Below are 21057 nucleotides of genomic sequence, written 5' to 3' on the forward strand. Positions count from 1 at the left end.
GTACATCAAATGTGTACTTTTTCTTAAATTTGCACTTCTGTATGCCACTTCCATTCCACCACCACTAATGAAACAGTTAATTTTCCATTTCCTGGGTGGACTACAGAGTGGGTTTGGGTTAAGAATAGAGAAAGGTCACAGTCGTGCTTAAATAATTCAAAAGTCTGCGATGGGCCCGGAGGTTTGATGCAACCTCTGGAGGCGTTTGACACCAGACGTTTACGTGTGCTCCAAAAGGTTGAGAATGTCAGTCAACGAAGCAGGTGTCAGGATGGAAAAGCGAGTTTATTGGATGAACATGTGCTCGCCGCGGTAACGAAGGGTCTCACAACAAGCTCGCCGTTCCCACAGTTCAGTATCATCGATCGCAGCGAACATGGGCATACAGCTGCTCGTTTGGAGAAGTACCACACCAAGACGTACAGTTCGACCTTTAATCAATAGAGGAAAAGATCAACAGGAATCACACTACAGAGGAGAAATAATACAGAGGGGTAGGTATAGAAAAACTATTATTTGGAGACAAATACACCACATTTTCTTTACAATGGATTATATGTACATATTCAAATTCTTTTAAGCAAAACATTTTTTTTTTTTTTAGAGAAAGCATATACCAGTGAAACATGATCTGCCCTTGATAATTCTGAAAAGTTAATGTCTGCATATGCTTTATACAAAATAGATTTTCAAACAATATTTGGGTAGTGCAAATCTTTTTTTTCTTCTTTTTTTTTTTTTCTTTTTTAAAGATTCAAGCTGGTTGATTACTTTCACAAACAGTTTGTGTGTGAAAAAAGACTGACTCCTATCCTATTCACAGTATTACACAATTTGACCAAAGACTTCACGTTATAGAGTTAAAAAAAACAAAAAAACTGTTTTAAAAAAACAAAACAAAAACAACAACATTTGTCTTCCGGAAGCTACTTCGTCTACACTGACACATGTTGGATTTGTGTGTGCTTGCTTTGGTCACCTTGTAGTTAAAACATCAAAATAGGCTTTTTTGTGTGCAGTCTGTGTAGTAGACTGATAACTGTATAAGTGTATCTTTTCCTGAAAAATCTGGCCTGCAGAGATAATGTTATATGTGAATCTCCTGTATGCAAATAGCTTATACTGGAAAGAAGATTGAAAAAATAAAATAAAAAATGAAGCAACCACATCTTGTTGCGTGATGGTGACAGATTATCTGTCATTCCTATTGCATATTCAGTTGTCCTCCTCAAAAATGTACAAGATCCTAAGCAAGGATACATTTTTGAGTGAGAACAGGAAAGTGTGCAAGTGTGTATATATATATATATATATATAAATATAAATATATATACTGTATATACCTGTTTAAATGAACAGCAGCAGAGATTTGTATACACTGAATGTGAAAGTAACCCATGGGTAAACCCCAATGCAGTTTATGAAGATGGTTTTCAACTATTTTGACATCAGAAAGAAAAAGTATGTTTTTTTCCTGTGCCTGGCTATGAATGACAACGGTGGCAGCACATTCCTAGAACGATCGTAATCCTAACACACACAAAAAGAAAAGAAAAAAACACCATAAATCACAGAAGCAGACACATTTTGGGAATCCAAACTGACCGTTTTTGGTTCTTAAAGTCGGGACATAGAACGACTGAACATGGTCGACCACGTACTGTGAGAATGAGGCGGCAAATTTCAAACACCTGAGCATGGCGAGCGGTTCAAAATTCATGATAGCTTTCATATTTCTTGTTAGGTTGGTAGAGCAGAGGCAAAACAATTTAGTCTCGGCATATTTATCCAATTATTTTAAACTGGCAGGGCAGCATCATTAATCTGTCAAGAGCATTTTTCTTTTTTTTAATTAAATTAATTCCTCTAAAGGTAAACATGTCAAAACCTGGATTATTTTGTGCTTTTAAACACACACATTATACACTGAGCCGACAACTGATGAAAAATGTTGCATTTCAAATCTCCGATGTACGCACACAATGTGCAAAGTACGGGATGCTGGCAGACCCACGTGAGTCTGGGTGATCGCACAATGAATCTGAGAGTGCCATGTGTTACCATTACAGCTCATTAATAATTAATCCAGTGAACAGAAGCTCAGATAATTGGGCTAATTTAGAAGATTCAGTACTGGGACGAGTTCTCCCTCTTCCAGTATCACTGAAAACAGACAAAACTGGAGTTTGGCACTGAAACAGTTCCCAGAGAATAAAGGATCCATTTTTGCCTGCCTCCCCAGTCAGTGACGCTACACTTTCACTGTGACATGACTCCATGAGGTGACGGATGCTAAGTGCTTTCAAACATTGGGGCTTGACTAGCTAACAGACGGACAAACAGACATGTACATTGTACTAAAGACACAGACATTAAGACAAAAGGTGCCTACAGGGCATTAAAGGAGCAGAAGGCTTACACGGGAGGGGTCAAAGGTTATCAGCAGCTGCGGGAGGTTTACAGGATAGCGAATCTGCAAACGCCTGATCCATAAAAGCTGTACACACAAGCTGTCTAGCATACCGGTCATTCGGTTATAAAGGAGCAGTTCAAACATTTTGGGAACGCCGCTTATTTACAGTCTTGTCGTGAAAACCGACACCGCTCTCGAGTGTCCGTAATATGGAGCTACAGCCAAGAGCCAGTTAGCTTAGCTTAGCATAAAGACAGGAAACAAGGGAAAACAGCAAGCCTGAATACAAGTAACAAAACCTGCTTACTAGCTCCTTTACAGCTGAGCAATACACGTTATATCTTGTTTGATTAACCAATGCAAAAACAGAAATTTTGCATTTTACTGGTATTTTTTGGCCAGTTGCTGTTGTTTTTAACTCTTTCATTTATGTAGAGATTAAACAAACAAGATACAAAGTGTTTTACTGAGCGTTCGAGGTGCTAGTAAGCAGACTTTGTTACATTTGGAGTCAGGCTAGAGATTTCCCCATTTCCAGACTTTATGCTAAGCTACGCTAACTCATTACAGATTTGTATCAATCTTCTCGGCAAGAAAGCAAATAGCTGCATTTCCTAGAATTTTCAACAATACCTTTAACAAATATAGCAAGGCAAAAAGCAAAGTTAGATGCTTATTGCGAGCTTGGATATGTTGTCAAAGAAGGATCGTCAGTGGCAGAAACATGACTGTAAAAATATATATATTTTTTAAATGAAGGACGTATTTTTTTTCTTTCTTTCTTTCTTATAACCAGTTTGAGCAATGTAAGAACCACTGAAATCCATTTTGCAGATGAATTAAAACTAAAAACATCCCCTCTCTTCTCTGATTGGTAGACGCAGGTATCTAACATTCCATTATTAGACTATTTGGGGCAGAGGGGACTAAAATAAATATCAAAGCCGGCTATTTCCTATAGAAAATGTTTGTCATACTTCCATCCAAAGTCATACAATAAAGACTGGTACAGCATAACAGTCTTTCTTCACAGTCCTTTAAAGCCTTTAGCAGGGTACAAAGTGCTCAAATTGCAATTAAGGAGTTGAGTGCGCAGAAGATCGCATGAAAGAAAGCAGGCTTTGAAAATTCATCAAAATCTAGACAAGGACGAGGGGCCGAGCTGCCACTTCTAAAGATAAACACAGCCACTGAAGAAAAAAACACAAACCGCCAACTGCACGTAACATAAAAAGTACAATCAACATATGATGAAGGTATACTGTGGTGGGTTTAAGAAAGCACACCTTGAACGGACAGAAAGGAAGAGATGGCTAAGATGATATTCGAAGCAAAAAAGGCACATATTCTTTTCCCTTTTAAAATAGACTTGTGTAAACCTGGAAGAGGTCGGCTTGTGGGAGAAATCATCCTTTTAGCGATGCACGTCGAAGAACAATTCAACAGAATTGTTTATGTCCAAAGTATCAAAGCAATGAAATATGCTTTTTTAAATGACTGGAAAACCGAGTTTTTGCCCATATGACTGATAAAACATTTTGTTACATCCTCCTATAAAAACTAAAAGAGGAACATACAGTCTAGAAGTCTACTTAAGAGCATATTAATTAAGCTTTGTTACCTTCCCAGGTAACTACAACCTGGAAAATTGTATAAACTGTTACAATTTGAAAATGTAGAAAATACTATCAGAACCTGTACACAGGTATTTGTTTATCTATCTTAGATATCGGTCTGGATTTGAAGGTAAGAAACCTGAGACGACGTGGATGTTAGCGTAGACCGCTTGGTGATTACACTTTAGCTTACAAACATTTCCTACGTGTTATACACATCTCCGACTGCTAAACAAAATCGATGTGCTCGCTGTCTCGTTTCTACACAAATGTCTCCAGTTTCTCCGCCCTCCGACCCGTGAGCCACTACACAAAGTTGCATACTTGCTCCCACAGACATTCACTCCTCGCCTCAGATCCTCGGTCCTTTTCGTCGTCGCTCTTCATGGGGGGGGGCTGGGGAGGGTAGGTGAGGTGATGTGGTGGGATTTTAAGGCATCGTGTCCGTTACGGGGCAAAATCATCTCTGGTGGAAGAGGAGAGGTTTGACGCTCCCGGCCTTGAATTTTGGTAACTGGTTGCTGATGATCTCGGCGAGCATCTCCGGGAACTCCACACTCAGGGATTTATTCACAAAGGTGTAAAAGCAGAAGCTGAGCAGTCCTCCCACCATCTGCAGACACACAGAGAAGAACATATTAGTGGATACATAAACACACCATGCTTAAAACAAATGAATCAGCTCAATAACAGCCGGTGAATCGCTGTTTAAGGATCCAGAAAGCTGCAGAACGCAGGTGGTAAATAACCACCTGCCAACCACATGTACTGATGTCAAGATGATGCATTTTGCTGGATCTCTACCTCGTGCATGGAGTCGAGAAGCTTGGTGAGCTGATAGAAACGCTGCCAGTTCTGGCTGGAGTTCTCCTCACGCTTCACGATGGCTTTGCCCAGCTCCTTAATGTACGACATCCGAATATCGTCGAACACCGCCTGGCTCTTCAGGCCGTCCTTTGGCACTGCGGGGGGGGAAACTAAAGGTCAACATCTGGGACAAAGATAAGGATAATGTACTGGAAATCTCAAAGGAGGCGGGCCATCCTTTACATATTAAATGATCATGTCCAGGCCGTGAAGGGCGACAAAGGGAAGCTGATTAATACAGATCAGGTCATTTTCAGGGCGAACACCCAGTAATATTTAACAGCATAGAGAGAAACTACATGAACAAAAGCCACACACTCCAAAAGGGAGCTCAGCTCCCTGCAACTACGGCTCTTTTTATTCATTTAATTATGGCGTGTTTGTTTATATCTCCTGTACTGTGTTACATAACTGAGTAGACAACATTTTCCCACATATTTTCTGCATCAAACCAGTCGGCCCCCACGCTGCCTCAGTTCTCACTTACAATAATTGCATGCCTGATAGTTTTGTCCTGTGCATACATCAACATTACCTTTCAGCCACTGTAGACAGTATTGGATTGGAGTAATAGCTTTTGCAGTGACAGCATTAACACAGGACCACATTCAATAAGTGATGGGGGGAAGAGAAAGAGACGGACCTGTGCTGAGCAGCAGCAGAACCTTCATGCACAAATACTCGTCGTGGGAAACCTGCAGCCGGACGAACTCGCTGGAAATCTTAAGCATCTGCTCGCACTGGTCGGCCATGTAGGGCAGCTTCATCCTGTCCCTGGTGAAATTACGACAATAAACGGGTAAACACACGGCTCCTTAACTCACAAGTGATTTATCAGGGGTATTTGTTTAATCTCAATCAGGAAAATGAAGTGGCTCCCGGTAATATCTCTGTAGATTAAATGTTCAAGGACTTGCTGCAAACAATTTGAGGATCCCACATTAAATCACTCTTCCAGAAAGTTGAGAATGAATATTTCAGATGAGTGATTGTCATCTCGGTGATGGAGTAATTTTGTGGGTGAAAGTGAAAACGGGGACAAACTTGTGCAAAAAGTCTTGAAATGTAACTTTAACGGTTTGCCGTTTCATTACTTTGAATAACAGAAAATGTCTTAAATATGTAACACAAAACACCATCATATGAAACCACCTAAAAAACAAAATATATACCAAACTGAGAAAGAGTCTTTCAAGTCTTTTGTGATCAAAAGCAACAATAACAATCTGGGGGAAAAAAAGCTGTAGTTGAATTTTGTTTGGCGGCTGATTGACTCACCATTTGTCAATCAGCCGCCAAACAAAACTACAGCATCAGATATCAGAGAACAGATTTTAATTATGATCGTATTAACTCTCAGCTTGTGATAATGAAAAAAGGAAAACAGATCAAAAGGTCTATTGCAGCCCTCAGCCCAGTAGCTGTGATGACTGCTCACTAGAAAACAAACAAGTCTAGAAGAGGGATGAAACGCTGATGACTGATGACAGCTGACAGCCACGGTTTGATTCTCTGGAGATACGACACGCACAGCACCGAGCAGCACTGATATATGTAAACAAACGGATGTCTCGGGTGACTGCTCGTAATAAAAATAAAAAAAATAAAAATCATACGCTGGAATATATCGCTTCAATTTTTGATTCATGAAAGTGTAAATATAGAATCCATTCACCAGGTCAGGGTATTTTATATTCTTTCACTGCTAATAATCATAAAATACTAAATACCAATAATACTGACACATTTAATGTGGAATATTTTAACACTTTACTATGGTTAAACAAGCGTTAGACCAATAGATGGACTGAAAATGGATTGATACATACTCGTTGATGACGAGGTCGGGTGCAAAGCAGAGCATGTTGCCGTTGCACTGCTGGTACGATCTCCAGCCCAAACCGAAAGACATGAGGAAGAGCCAGGAGCACTGCAGCAGAGTCATCTGGTCGTCCAGGTGCAGGTTCCTGAAACCTGAGGGGGGGGAAGGACGTGGAAATATTTAAACCAAGTCTCAATACGGTCACGATGTGTGTTAAGAAGGTTTCGGTTATGAAGAGTAACCAAACAAAAACACAGTAAATAATTTAGATGTGCACTAAAAATGTCACCTTTAGCAGGTGATACGCTACAGAATCTGTGTTACTTGTAAAATATTCATGATTCCAATGTGTTGCAATTTAAAAATAAAATGTGTTTGCACATATTGGCTGCATTTGAGGCTGTGTGTGGTGTCAGACAATGCCTAAAATGCCAAACAATGACGAGAGTACAGAGACAGGCTTGACTGTTTTTTTAAGGGATATCAAGGGCAATACTTAAATACTTGACTGAATGTACATAGATGTCATTATGGAAAGAGAAGACCAACGGTAAAGAAACTTGTTCCAACTGCAGATCAACCTCAACGTGTCACCCCAGTTTAGAGGTCGCCACTAACCTGGCAGAGCCTTGGCCCACTTGACAGCCGAGATGACCTGCCGGCCCCCCAGCCTGTTGAGGGTGGTCATGAGGCGGGTGGAGGTGTCGGGCAGGGTGCTGTCGTAGCCGGCGTATATGGTGTCCGGCTCGATGGCCTTCAGCAGGGACAGCATCGTGGGAACGAGTTGAGGCATGCACTTGGGTAAAAGCGAGCGGGCCTCAATCGGCGGAGGAGTCAGCTCGGGCGGGTTGCTCGGCTGGGCGCCCTTTAAACGGTTCAACTTCTTGGTTTTGCGCGCTGCGGGCGAGAAAATGGGGATGAACATGCAGAGAAGAGTGAAGTGAAATGAAGAGAGGAGTTTAAGATGAGACGGGAACAATTTAACGAACTAATGGGTACACAGTTTGCCGTTATCGGTGTGGTTAATACGTACCTTCAAGGTTCATGCCTGCCATCAGACACTTGCGGAAGCGGCAGGCCGGGCAGTTCTTCCTCCTGATCTTGTCTATTATGCAGTCATTCCTGCCAGCACACAGGTAATTATGCTGCCCTGAAGCACAAAGAAGAGGAAGATTAATCTGTTATTTACCGCCACTGTTGCCGTAGAAAACACTCCCAGGGGAAAACCTAATTAGCTCACTTTGTGAGGAGCGTGCACTCCAACTTCAAATCATAACGACTCCGGCATTTAAGCGAACGTACGAGGCATGTTGGTGATGAATGGGTTTATGACAGGCGGTGAATAAATCAGTGAGTAAATAATGACGTCTTGTGGCTTTGTACCTTCCACTGCTCTCTTGAAGAAGACCTTGCAGCTCCCGCAGGTGAGAACGCCGTAGTGGCAGCCTGAAGCCTCGTCGGAGCACACCAGGCAGATTTTATGAGTCCCGCTTTTTCCTTGTGTCGATGCAGCGCTGACCACATCCTGTCTGGAGGTAGAACTGGAGGGAGAGGGTGGAGACGGAGCAGAGAACTGTAAGGGATATTCAGTGCCTCTCAATAGTTCCCTGTGGAGTCTATGACCTCTAGTAGTGCTGTGGAGCTGTTTTTCTATGAGTGGGTCCCCATTTTGTGTGTCAGGATGCACATGCGCATGCATGTCTAGGTGGCGACGTGTACATATTTCCTGCCAAAGGTTTCACACTCTTCTACTGATTTACAGGTGGTGGTAATAACAAAATATGCAAAAGTGTCCCGAAAAACTGCTTGCTAGTAATCATGAATTAAAAGAATGCAGCTTTCAAACTTTTAGAAAAATAGTAGTTGTTTTATGAGGATGTACATCCCTTTATCAGATTTATTAGATATAGTGAATGTACACATAACTTCTAGCCTGTTTGCAAGAAAATGCCACAAGTACATTTAACCTTAAAAAAAAGTTATTTCCTACAAACACAAACATTGACTATAATTTGAACTTCCACTATCTGTGGACGTGTTGTATCAAAATAATCTTAAGTATCACAAAATAGCTGCATGCATAGACATTTTAACTGACAACATACTGTATATGTCAACAGTATGCCATTTATACTACCTATCCCCCCCTCCACCTGAATGCAGCCTTTCAGTTTTTTGGAGTTCAGCTGTAGTTCATATTTACAACTCCGCACCAAAACTTAAAAAAAATAAATAAAGACTACACAGATAGACTACACATACTCCAATCAGACTCAATGTGTTCCTTGTGCATGTTTTTCCTCAACTTCGCCTTTGTTCCCAACATCACGAGTGAAAACAAGTGAGTCCCATTGTGCCCGTTTGGTCACATCCTAAATCCAATGGTTGCCATAAAACAATGCATCTTCCTTTGATTAAACCTCTGATGTTTCCAGACCTTGTCAACAGTGGTTAGAGGTGCACTTTTTCAAAACTACCACTAGAGGAAGTCAGGCTTTGCCACATCCAATGCGCCAGAGGTCCACACCCCCTTTCTAACCCAGTGGCCACAGCAACAACGACAACGCCCACACCGAGAGGATATTGAGCCTGAGAAGTGCAGCAACTGTGTCTGTCTGTCGAAGTTTGCAACCGCAATGACAATACACTGTTGTGTTTGATAAGGGCTGCTCTGAACTGTATCTGCACGCAAACACGCTCGTGCAGTTTTGAGCTAATGGAGCAAAGTTCACTCATTTATACAACATGGTGGTATTGGCATGGAAGCAGTGATGTGTAGCAGGATGGGGAAAACCTGAGTGAAACATCAAAACAAGTCCAAAAGCATTCAGCAGCCAGATAAAAAAAAACATCAGGGAGAGACCTCAGAGGAGGCTGTCTGGCCATGACGGGGCTGAGAGCTTTCTGAGCACCACTGAAAAACACGCTGCTCAAAAAGTCTGCCCACTGACTCTTTGACTTCTCTCTGCATTGTTTCATACCGCTGAAACTCAAACCCCCAAATCTTTGGCTTGGTTCGGGGAGGTGACCACCACTAAGTGGGGGGCTTACTAAACAGCTCTTGGTCCAGCTGTGAGAGGTGAAACAGGGGCTAGATTCAACCAGATTCTGCTTTCTTGGATTAATGGTGTAATCAAATATTGAAGCGATCGTGTATCGTAATTTTATGTTTTGCAAAACTGAAAATAACAACAACAACAAAAAAAACAGTAAAAAATAGTTTATATTTGCAGAGACATGTGCACTCTCAAGCTGGTGTTATGATCTTGGGTGTTACAAGGTGGTGTAACATCTGGTGGTGTGTTTATAATATGACAGCCATCCTAAAATTAGATTTAAAAAATTGCAATAGATCAGATTATTCTTCTCCTGAATACCTGCTGTTTGAATCACAGCCAACAGTCGTCCACAAAAGAGCCTTGGTGAGGAGTTACACGATATATACGATTCATAAAGAAGCCGTGCTGCTGCTGCGATGATGTAACCAGCGTGCCATCTGTCTCACACGCGGACTTATGTGGGGTTTCCCTGACATACTGCTATGAGAGCGCACACAGAGTAAACAGTATGCACACATGCAGACAAAAAGCCCTTCAAGCTGCAAAAGGAGCTTGTTGTTACCACCGGGGTGGGCGGAGGAGGCTTATGAGCGCAGAGTAATGATGACAATGTCAGGGGGCGTAGAGTGGTAACCAGTTTATCCTTCACGGGCCCACTGGGATGGTGTCAGCAGGGCAGTTTTGTGACATGGCTGTAGGCTTCTAGCTCAAATCCAATTACTGCAGCATCTATACAACACTAAAAATAAGCCCACCCTGATGTCACTCCTTTTCAGTGTTTTCTCTAAACTCAATTTGCAATCAGTGGAGGACATTCAACCAGGCCCCTAAAACAAGTCACGGTTTTTGCGGATCGCCAGACGCAAACCAATCAAAGTTGCATGGCAGTGTGGGGAGACTCAATTTCCTCTTTCTGAAACCATCTGTTGAAGTGAGCGCTCGCCATCGACAGGAAGTTCTTGCATTCCCTCAGAGTTTACTATCGGCCAGGGCAACGCCACAGCTCAGAGAGACACCCAGGGATGGGCCTCGACTTCAGGAAGAGCAGTGCTGGGAAAGTTAACTGCTTACGTCGGTGGGAGTGTGATCAATTAGCCTGGGGTTTTAATGAGACAAGCCACTTCACGCACTTACGATAATGCCGGTGGCTCTGCACCCTGCTTAACAATTCATAATCCCCTTTTAGCCGTGAGTGTCACGAGTAGCTTGACAGGTCCCTGCCCTATATACACCAGTCTCTTTGTAAATCCAGATGAGAAGCTATTAGAGCTATATTAATGCAATGCCCAGCCATTTCTTTTTTTAGGTGAGGTAGATAATAGAAGTGTATTCCACAGATTAATCTACATCATCCTACTTGACCAACTTCATGCACAGTCACCTTAAATGAGTCATTCTGCATTCTGTTCAACCGGTTGTCTCTGATTCACATGTGGTGAGGTCAAGCTGCTGGATAAAACTAGAAAAAACAGAATAAACATCTGGCTGGGTGAATGCATGCTTAAAAAAAAACTGCTTTCTGTGCTGCAAAGATTATCACGGCTACGGATATGGATGAACATTGCACAACCATCTCATCTTCATCAAAACTCTGAGCGTGAGGAGAGCAGAAGGAAGTGCTCCTTCCCCCGAGGTAAGGGCCACCAAAATAGAACGGGGAACTGGTCTCTACGCTCTGAATCATTCTTGCATGCAGAACAACAACACAGCTTCTATGTGGGAGTGGTAGTCTGGGTTTGTTTGACCAAAGACTGGACTTCTCTTAAAAAAAAAATTAATCTGTCTCCTTTGCCCTCCAGCAAAAACAGACCGTATATCTTTGGAAGTACTTGACATTGGTGCAACATACTCACTAAACAGACGCCAAGCTGCCACAGAAAATTAATACAATGGAGATAAAGTACCTATTAGAGGTCATCTAATGTTTTATGGCCATTGCTTTGGTTCATGGAACAAGCCATTAGTGAGATATTCTTACATGTCACACTCTGGATGATCCCTCGGTGTTGCTGCCTGCATGGGCTGGGAGCCTCCTCCATGCTGTATTGACAAAACCCCTTTAATAACAGCTAGATTTTGTGGCAGCAACAACTGTTTGGCTACACACATCACAGGAGAGGACTAAACCTGGCCGAGCACAAGAAAAATAGCCCCTGAGGATTTGAGTTTCCACATAAGTTTCCATAATTGGAGCTTTTAGCGACTTTGTGTAGGTGGGAGGTGGCTTCCTGGCCTGTAAAATGAATTGGAGGCTTGCTACTGCTACTTTGTGCATGACCACAATACCTTTAGCTGAATACTGCTGAATGTGGGAGGAACCCACTCCCAAAGTTCAGCTTTGCTGACTCGACAACTGCACATACACAACATAAGAAGAGGGGCACAACCGCCTCCCAGACTTAGCTACATCGTCTATATGGGGAATTTCTATATGTCCATTCAGTGTCAAAACACAAGAAAGACTAAAAATTGGTTACAGGAGAATGCGGTAATAACATGAAACGGACTGGAATGGTTGGCATTTGATCTGGTGCGTTAACTCGGCGCCAGCTGTGGGCAGGAGGGAGGGAAAGTAGGTCAGGAGAGTGAGAGCTTCACGGCAGCCCTCTGCGGTCCGCCTGCCTGCCTGCAACAGCACTCATGATGACACACCCACATGCACACACACACATGCACACACACACACACTCATGCATAATACACAATACACACAAGCAAAATCATGAAGGTGATTTACAGTAACTGAAAGCTTCTGCTGACAGTCAAGGTCCCTGCCCTTGGTTGCAGGAAGCAAAGACAGGACGAATAGAGGGTGAGAGAGACAGAGACAGAGACAAAGAGAGACAGACAGGCAGACAGACAGAGAGAGAGAGAAAGAGAGAGAGAGAGAGAGAGAGAGAGAGAGAGAGAAGACAAGCAAGTGAGGCAGAGGTGAGGCGTGTGCAAGATCAACACTGTGCACTAAATATATATACAGTATATATATATACATTTACATACACACACGAAAAACCACTTGATATATATATATATATATATATATATATATATATATATTGTTTTCAAGTTGTTTTCTTCCTGATCTTTACTCAGGAGTGAGAAGTCATTTTCCAAAGTTGACTCAATATTCCCACATGTGAAATTCTCTGGAGTTTTACCACCTCGGCGAAGACACAGCCGGATGTGCTCTTCTACTTGCAGAGGTGCTGCCGCATTCAGCCCAGACATAGAGTAACCGCTGATCTTGGCTTAAGCATTATTATCAGTCAATTAATATAAGGGCTGCAACCAACAGACATTTTCATTATTAATTCATCTTCCCATATTTTCAAAAAAAGGAATCAATGCATTGGTCCATGCAGAGATCGGTGAATAACAACTTCTTAAAATCACATGTGACATTTAAAAAAAATACTTGTTTTGTCCAATTAACATTCTGAAATCCAAATATATTTGTTTTCCTGTTACATAACACAGAGAAGCAGCACATATTTATAAAAAGGTGCGTATAGGTAATGTTTAGCCTTTTGCTGAACACAATTTCTTACATAATATACATTATAAAACTAGTTGCCAATTATTTTTTCTGTTGATGATTTATCAAGTAATTGTCTCAGCTTAGGTAATAATCAGCAAATAGAGAATGGTTGCATAATGAATAGAAAAACAGGAGTCAAGTTTTGAATGACTGAAGGCAGAGCCTGAATGAATCACCCTTTCTTATCTGTGTGAAAACCTGAGCCATACAATAACCAAACATGCACAGCTAGACATTGAAGCTACACAGCACTGCTTGGTCTAAATGTGAGAACAGCTCTATTTCAGTAAGCCAGTTGTATTACACCTCAAAACAATGTTCTTCACTTACATACTAACGAGTCAAAGCCACCAAGGGAATGCCACTGTGCACTATAAATAATGTGTTTATAGATCATACGGTCCAAAACATTTAGTCTTTAGAGCCCAGAGGAACAAAATGGGAAACAGGCTAAAGTCCGGAGCAGGATATATGGCTAAGTCATTACATGCGACCCCGCAAACTGAACTCTATGGGCTCTGGGCTATGACAATTAAAGGCGGAGGAGGAAATACTGCACACACAAAAATAAATAAATAAAAACAAGCTACATAACACAAGCCTACTATTTGATTATCTGCCAGAGGAATTATACTTCCGCATGTTTTTCTGTAATGAATGTATTGCTTTGAGAGCAACCCAATGTTAATCAGGTCATTGAAACCAATTATCATGACGAGGGAGTGTCTTTCCAAAAATAGGAACAAAGAATCATTCAAGGTGAATCATTCTTCATGTGAAAACGGGTTGTTTGTGTGTGAGAGCGTAGACCCGAGTCAGATCGTAAACAGCTGTGATGCATTAAATGTCACGTTATGGAAAATGTAAGCGAACTGGATATGTGGGAGACGGCTGGTGGTGTTACGAGTCCCAGCTGATCCGCACAGTGCAAAGCAGCATACTCCGGGGCGACAGGTCAGGTACTCCGCGTCATGCCTCAGCCTCAGCAGGAAGTAGAAGCGCCATTGCGTGAGAAGCTGGGAGAGATGGTGACCTGATGCCAAGCGCCTGACAACCACAGAGCCACCGCTGCCGTGCACAGCTTATATATCGAGCAACCAAATGTCACACAGGTTGAGGCGAACAGACACCGCATGAAAACAAAAACTTCCTCCCATGCACACACTCACGTGTAGAGACAGAAGTCTATGATTTAACACACACACGCGTGCAAACACACCTCAGCAGAACACAAAGACAGGGCAATTAAAGCCACATGTGGCTTTAAAATGGAGATGGTTATCTTATGCATCTCGTGTCGCTCCCCATCTGTTCTGGGTCATCAGACATTAGGATGACTGTCAGACACCGAGCATCATTTTCACAAACAATAAAAACACACCAAAGATGTGTGGCTGCGTTGACATGATGCCAATCTTCGAGCCGATCACACCCCTGTCAGATACTGTGAATCACGCGATGCAAATGCAGAAGAGACACACACAACAAAAAAGGCCTTTAAGTCGCGTGACTCTGCCACACCACTGTTGGCGAAGAATGTATTTTCAGCTGCTTCACTACTGGATCCCGGAGCCACGTTCACAGCTGAACCCATACAAGTCTCAGGGCGAAAGAGTAATCACTGTACAAAAGACACTTTGTGGGGGCCGTGTGGAGTTCAAATACTGCGACTCTGTAGTCTATATTTATCTGAATGGGCATTCACTGGAAATAAATCACAGCAGAAATTGAGATTAAGAAAAAATCACGAGTAAGTCAGTGGAACATTTTTCTTTTTTTTTTTAAACTTATCTCTACAACTGAATTTCCTGCCTACTGTACAGGCCTGACATGTACAGGCTTGTAAAGGCCGCAATTCATTCAACCCAATTGTTGAATGAACCGTCTGTGCTGCTCCTTGGGGACAGATGTGCTTCAAGTGAGGACATTTATTTTTTGCCATAATGCAGCTGGAGGAGCGAAGAGATTTGCCCAAAACAACTCCATGGTTCCCCGCTGATGAATAAAAAAACGCTAATAGCTGGTTTAGAAAGATGATGATTACACACTGCAATTAGGGACATGCCAGTAAACATACATGCTGATGGAGTACTTGGATAATAGGGAAATGCCCCAGGCTTATAAAAAGTATATCCTTTCTCTAGATCTTGGTGCTTATTGCTGCAGCCACGTCATGTAAGGTTCATGAGCTTGTCTCACAAAGCAGGATTAGTGGGTTAAATAACCGACGTATGGGTCAACCCAAGCATTTTTGTCTCAGGAAAATCGCCTGATTTTAAATCAAGCTTTGTGGCGATGGTAACCAACCCCACAAACCAAACCTGTTGGGAGCCGTTTTTTCTCTTGCTCATCACAACTTATAAAATATCGACCTCCTCATCCATCAGCTGCTCGGGGAAATGAAGTCAGGAATACAGCAGAAGCTTGTTTGACAGGTATCTTAAGATGCTGAGTAATACATTTAATTGCTGCTATTAGTTACGTACGCATTAAGCTGAAATTACAACATAACTGACGCACAACAGGCTCCTTGAAATCTATGATGAAACGTATAACTATGCCTGAGATGACACCATAGCAACAAAATAAGAAGTTCTCCCACTATGCTCTAACAAAGTGCACCAGCATTTTTTAAATTAAAATAAAATAGTGAACTTACACACTGACAAGTAGCTAATGTATGTGCACTGGAATAAGGTAATACATACCTTATTGCCTTCAATTCTCAATATTTACACACTATTTCAAACCCAGTCCAGGCTTAGTATGAGAAAAATGCAGAGCCCTAAAAATAACACCATTTTATAGATTCGGTGTTACTGAAATTTACTGACTATAGTTTCGATCACTTGTCTTCTGCTCTATCATTAAAATGTCTATCTTTTATTTTTTTTAAATGAACAGTCCCCATTTTTTGTGTGAAATACCCAATGTATTATCTGATGATGCTGCACGTGACCGGCTATTTGATTACAAAACCTAAACTCATAAAGTGGAAAATCCTGGACTAATGCCACTTGCTGATAACCACCTTTGTGAGGGCTGTTATCCAGAAGTGTCAACGTTTCATTTGTGAATCCAGATAACAGAGCCTGTCTGAGTTACACTGTGAAGAACACGAGCCGGGCTGAAAACCTAACGATCATTTTCAGCACTGATTGATCATTTTGTAAATGACACGTCAAAAAGGACTAAAACTTGAACAGGGGACCAACTTTACCAACAGTCTAATTGCCTTTCTAGTGTATCAATGATATTAGAGGTTGGGTGTGATCACACACTCTCACATTTCTTACCTGGCAAAGCTGGTGGTGAAAGAGGGGGAGCTTGGAAAAGCCTCACTGGCCCTGAGCATTGCAGAGTTGTCCCCGACACTCTGGTTTCTGTTCCAGGCCCCGCCGATGGTCGTCACCGGGAGATACAGGGCGGACACTGGCTTCTGCTCCTTCTGCTGCTGAGCTTCATTGCTGCTGGGGGTGACTCCAAAGTGGTAGCTTGGTCCCCCTGAAGTGCTGACCCCACAGATGGAGATGGGGTTAGAGCTGGACATGTCTGGGGAGGATGTGCCACTCATTTGGCAATAACTCTGGCGCGCGGCCGTCTTCTCCTGTTTGATCACACCTTGGGTGCAGAGCTGAATGAAGCCGGCATCTTTTTCTTTCTTAACCAAAGTAGACAAAGTGGTTGTAGGAATTAAGGAGGCAGATGTGGGTATGCTAGCGCCGGACTGTTCTGGACTTGTCATGTTGCTGCCATTGAGAACAACAGAGACCGTCCCACTTCCATTAATGCTCTCAACCAACGCAGGCTTCATGTCCCTCTCTGAGCTAACATCCACAAGCAGAGAATCGTCTGCAAGAGTGTACAGGAAGGCATCGTCCCCCACATTAAAATCTGAGGGGGACCCAGTGAGCTCGAAGTCTTGCAGCAAGTCCAGAGTGTTGTCACTGAAAAATTTCTGGTTCACGTCCACATCTTTCCCAATGTGATCAAAGGAATTATCAAGGTCAATGGGATCGTGGTCTTCTTTATCCATTGAGAAATGGTCCGATTTCGAGTGGAAGAAATTTGGATCAGATCCCCCAATGAGAGAATCCATGCAGGACTGGGTAATGTCTGCTATACTTGCCTCCAATTGGGGCAAATTTTCCCTCAAATGTTGACGCCCAAACGTAGTGGAAGTCTGTGCGTGGAGTAACTGCTGCTGCTGAAGCCTCTGCACTTTGGTCGGACACCTGGACTCTGGGTCTTCCAACAAGGGGCCGACGGTGGCAGTGACTGAGGCGGAGGTCAGCTCCTCTGGAAGGGGGCTGTTGCTGAGACCGTTAGGCACCTGTCCTGGCTGCATCAACGGGCTGGATGGAAGAACTGAGGTCGCGGAGGTGATGGACATAGCACTGTGAGGAGCCACTTTCAACAGACTTCCCTCCTCAGGGCTTTCAGTGTAGACCAGTTTGCTCAAATGGTCATCTCTTCTATATGTTATCTTCTTTACTCCACCTTTATCCATCTAGTTTTGGGGGGGGAGGAGGAGGAATGGACACACAGCGTTAACAGACAGGACAAAGTAGAGTGCATAGCAACCAACCAACAAAGTGCAGTAAAGGGGATTATCAGACGCGCTGCACTGTCATGTAATTTAAAACGATCTCTGGTAGTGCACATGCAGACAGCAAACCACGCACGGTGGGTCAAAAGCAGACTGCGAAAAGTTGCAAAGCATGTCCACCTCCCCTCCCACACCCCCCCGCGCGCCCTTGATAGCCAACGAAGCTAAAGATAGCTAGTTACGTTAGCTCTTCCCATAGGAAAAACATGTTAACACTCGTATTGTACACCCTGTACACACTTTTGTCGTTACGTAAAGCAAACACGCAGAAGGGGTTAGACGACAAAGCACAGCCAGGCAGCCGTAAAGTTTACCCAAGTCTACGACATGCTAACGTTAGCTTGTGGCTAAGTGTTGGCATGCTAGGTAGCGATGTGGCTAACAGTTAAAGTGGCTGCGAGCCTTCATCTCGCCCGAATGGCGTTGACAGTAACGTTAGCCTGCTATCCAAACGCAGCCCTTACAGTTGAATATTAAGCGTTAACTGCGCTGCGTTGCTGTAATAGTCTTTAGCCAACACGTAGATACAACAACTAAAATCGGAATAACAGCCCATATTTACCGTTGAAATGACAGATCGTTGGTAAGTGTCCACAGGTCGTCTGTCAACATTGTTTTGGTTGAAAGTGGCAGTCCACAACACGCAACACTGACTCAATGTTTGTTAGCATTACTCCTCACGCCTAAAGCTACATGCTTTGATCAAAACGACAAAACACGTCAAGCTGCGTGTGTTTCTTGAGTTTTTTTTTTTTTTCTTTTCAATCTTCCAGTTCGATCGAGGTGCAAATTGGCATGCAACCTGCGTTAAACTGACTGAGCCGTGGAGAGTCGCAGCTAGCCATTAAGAAAGTAGGCGCTAACCTCCAGGAAAAACATACAAAATGGAGAACTGAGCAAGCCAGCCCCATGACCTGTTTACAATGCGCAGCGCCCCCCGCCGGTCGCGCACGGTCACTGCAGTTTGTTATGGTTCTCGAGCGCGAACTCTCAGGACGACTCTGAGGATTTAAATGACTCAATTAACCGACTACAAAGCAACCGTGACGACACATAGTCACTCATGTATTATCAGCAAAAAAATAATCCCAGTGCATTAAATAACGCTATCTATCTCACACAGAGGTGAGATGGATAGGCACAGAGGAGTACTCAAACAACAGAGTAGTCTATATAACATAATGTGAAGTGCCAAGGCAATTCAGGGCAAAGTGTGCATTAGCAGTGACCGAATGGTGCTCATCAAAACGATATTAATTTTCTCCTCCAACATGAGTGTTCATACAGCTGACCTCCATGGCTCCGCTGCCTTAATGACAGAAAGACAGAGAGACAGGTAGAGGGACATCAGAGGCAGAGGACAGAGAGAGAGAGAGATTATGAAAGGACATCGTAGTCATCCACTCTGCAGTGACGGTGATCTGATGATGATCTGATGATGATCAGATGGTGTGTTTTTTTTTATTTCCAACTGTGAAAAATACCAAACAAGTAGCCAGTAGCCACCGACATGCCAAGACAGGTATGCAAAAGAACATACCTTGATATATGAGTGCAATGCTGGGTCAAATCACAGGATTACTGTGAAAATTATGTGTAGTATTTATATGTTAGAACTTTTAATCCTGCAGTAAACTGAAACATCTCACTCCATGCTACACCTGCCTGTAGACTGTCATGTCTTTGTCAAGATGCAGCACAAAGGTGGCTGCATTAGTAATGTTTAAAACTACTCTTGACTAAACTAGTGTTATGTTTGCTATGGAATAACTATCTATTATGCTCCAGAGGCTCGAGAGGACCCTCAATGTCATTGAAATGACTGCCTCAGTATATGATGAACACTAATGGATGATTATTCATCAGTAAGCTGTAATGGGTGACCTTCTCACCTACAGCTGAAGCAAATAATGTATTTATTCAAACAGAAGCAAGCTTGGCGAATTTAAACTTGTTACTGTCATCAGGATTTTGGCCAGAAAGCTGGAAAAAAAAAATGTTCTCCAGACATGACAGTTCATACTTATGCCTCCTTCATCCGGAAATATGAGTGGTTGAAATGTGCCTGGGTGAAGAGGAAAGAGGGTATGGCAGGCTATTACTGTGTGCAAAGGGATAATAACCCTGCAGAGTGGTTTAGGCCTGTGTTAGTTGTTGCTTTCAAGGCTGCACAACAGTGCATTGTCAGATTTTCTAAGATAGCAGATTCACTGGCTTACTTGCAGAATTACACACCGGAGGAACAACGTGACACCAGATCTGTATCAATGCATGGGTCTCATCATAAACCATGTGTGTCTGTATAGCTTTATAAACTATTTGTGTATATATTTTACTCAATAGACGTATTATACATGCAACACAACCCGACTTGCCACACATGCTGCAGATTGCAGTGCAAAAATTTGGTCAATTTAATGTAACGGCACATACAGATTTTCTTACTTCACGCTCAGCTGGGAACGATATAGTCTTCCATTATTCATGCTGAAGTTGCATGAAATTCAACCCCTTTTCAAAAAGATAGAATCTAACCTGGGAGTAGTGCACAAGCAGGAAATAAAGTGAAGACAGGAGGCTGGGAAATTGGCTCTAATGGCAGGATGAGTGAGATGAATAAGAAACAGGGTTTACAGCACATAGGGGAAGGCAATCATCCCAGAGCAGGGGACAGGGAATGAACTTCAAGTCTTCTATTATCCAAGTCCAACACCGGAGATAGACTCATATATGAAGGCATTAAACAAAAAAAGCACAAAACCTCCATAGAATATTGTCACCATCTAATGATATCCAATTGTTTTTCCTATCTAGCACCGTTGAGGTCACATAATCCACAAAACATTACAATATTATGTATAATGTAAGAGGCGAAACCACACATCACAGAAAAAGGGAGATCAGTGGTATGCTCACTGTAGCTCTAAATCCCCACTGTTTGAATCCCACTCAGTCCCCTGTGGCTGCTTAGCAACCCCACTCCAGCACAATATACTCTGAATTAACAGGGTAAAGCGTGACCGCTGCCTCCTCAAAACCACGAGTCAAGGGTGCGCTCCCATCATCAACGCCTTCTCTCTCAGCACTGCAGCAACGAGGTCTCTGATTTAATACGGCACGGCTTCAAAAAACA

The 21057-nt window shown here is 42.7% G+C and overlaps 1 protein-coding gene across 1 annotated transcript; it reads right to left on the bottom strand.

The window, feature by feature from the left end:
• Nucleotides 1–420: 420 nt before the first annotated feature.
• On the bottom strand, nucleotides 421–18769 carry nr3c1 (nuclear receptor subfamily 3, group C, member 1 (glucocorticoid receptor)). The gene is made up of 9 exons (XM_084010473.1): nucleotides 18487–18769; nucleotides 16612–17825; nucleotides 8102–8259; nucleotides 7752–7868; nucleotides 7337–7615; nucleotides 6726–6870; nucleotides 5540–5670; nucleotides 4834–4991; nucleotides 421–4642 (listed from the first exon to the last, which is right to left on the bottom strand). The coding sequence occupies exons 2-9, from the start codon at nucleotides 17823–17825 to the stop codon at nucleotides 4490–4492; spliced, it is 2355 nt and encodes a 784-aa protein (XP_083866599.1). The 5' UTR covers nucleotides 18487–18769; the 3' UTR covers nucleotides 421–4489.
• Nucleotides 18770–21057: the final 2288 nt, after the last annotated feature.

This window comes from Eutrigla gurnardus (genome assembly GCF_963514095.1).
Source record: "Eutrigla gurnardus genome assembly, chromosome: 5".
Lineage (NCBI taxonomy): Eukaryota > Metazoa > Chordata > Actinopteri > Perciformes > Triglidae > Eutrigla > Eutrigla gurnardus.

Coding starts and splice junctions, on each gene's coding strand:
- nr3c1 (XM_084010473.1), bottom strand. CDS start 17,825: ATGGATAAAGGTGGAGTAAAGAAGATAACATATAGAAGAGATGACCAT. Junction 6,871..7,336: donor GTGGGCCAAGGCTCTGCCAG/GTTAGTGGCGAC, acceptor CCCCCCCCTCAG/GTTTCAGGAACCTGCACCTG. Junction 4,643..4,833: donor TTCTCGACTCCATGCACGAG/GTAGAGATCCAG, acceptor GTGTGTCTGCAG/ATGGTGGGAGGACTGCTCAG.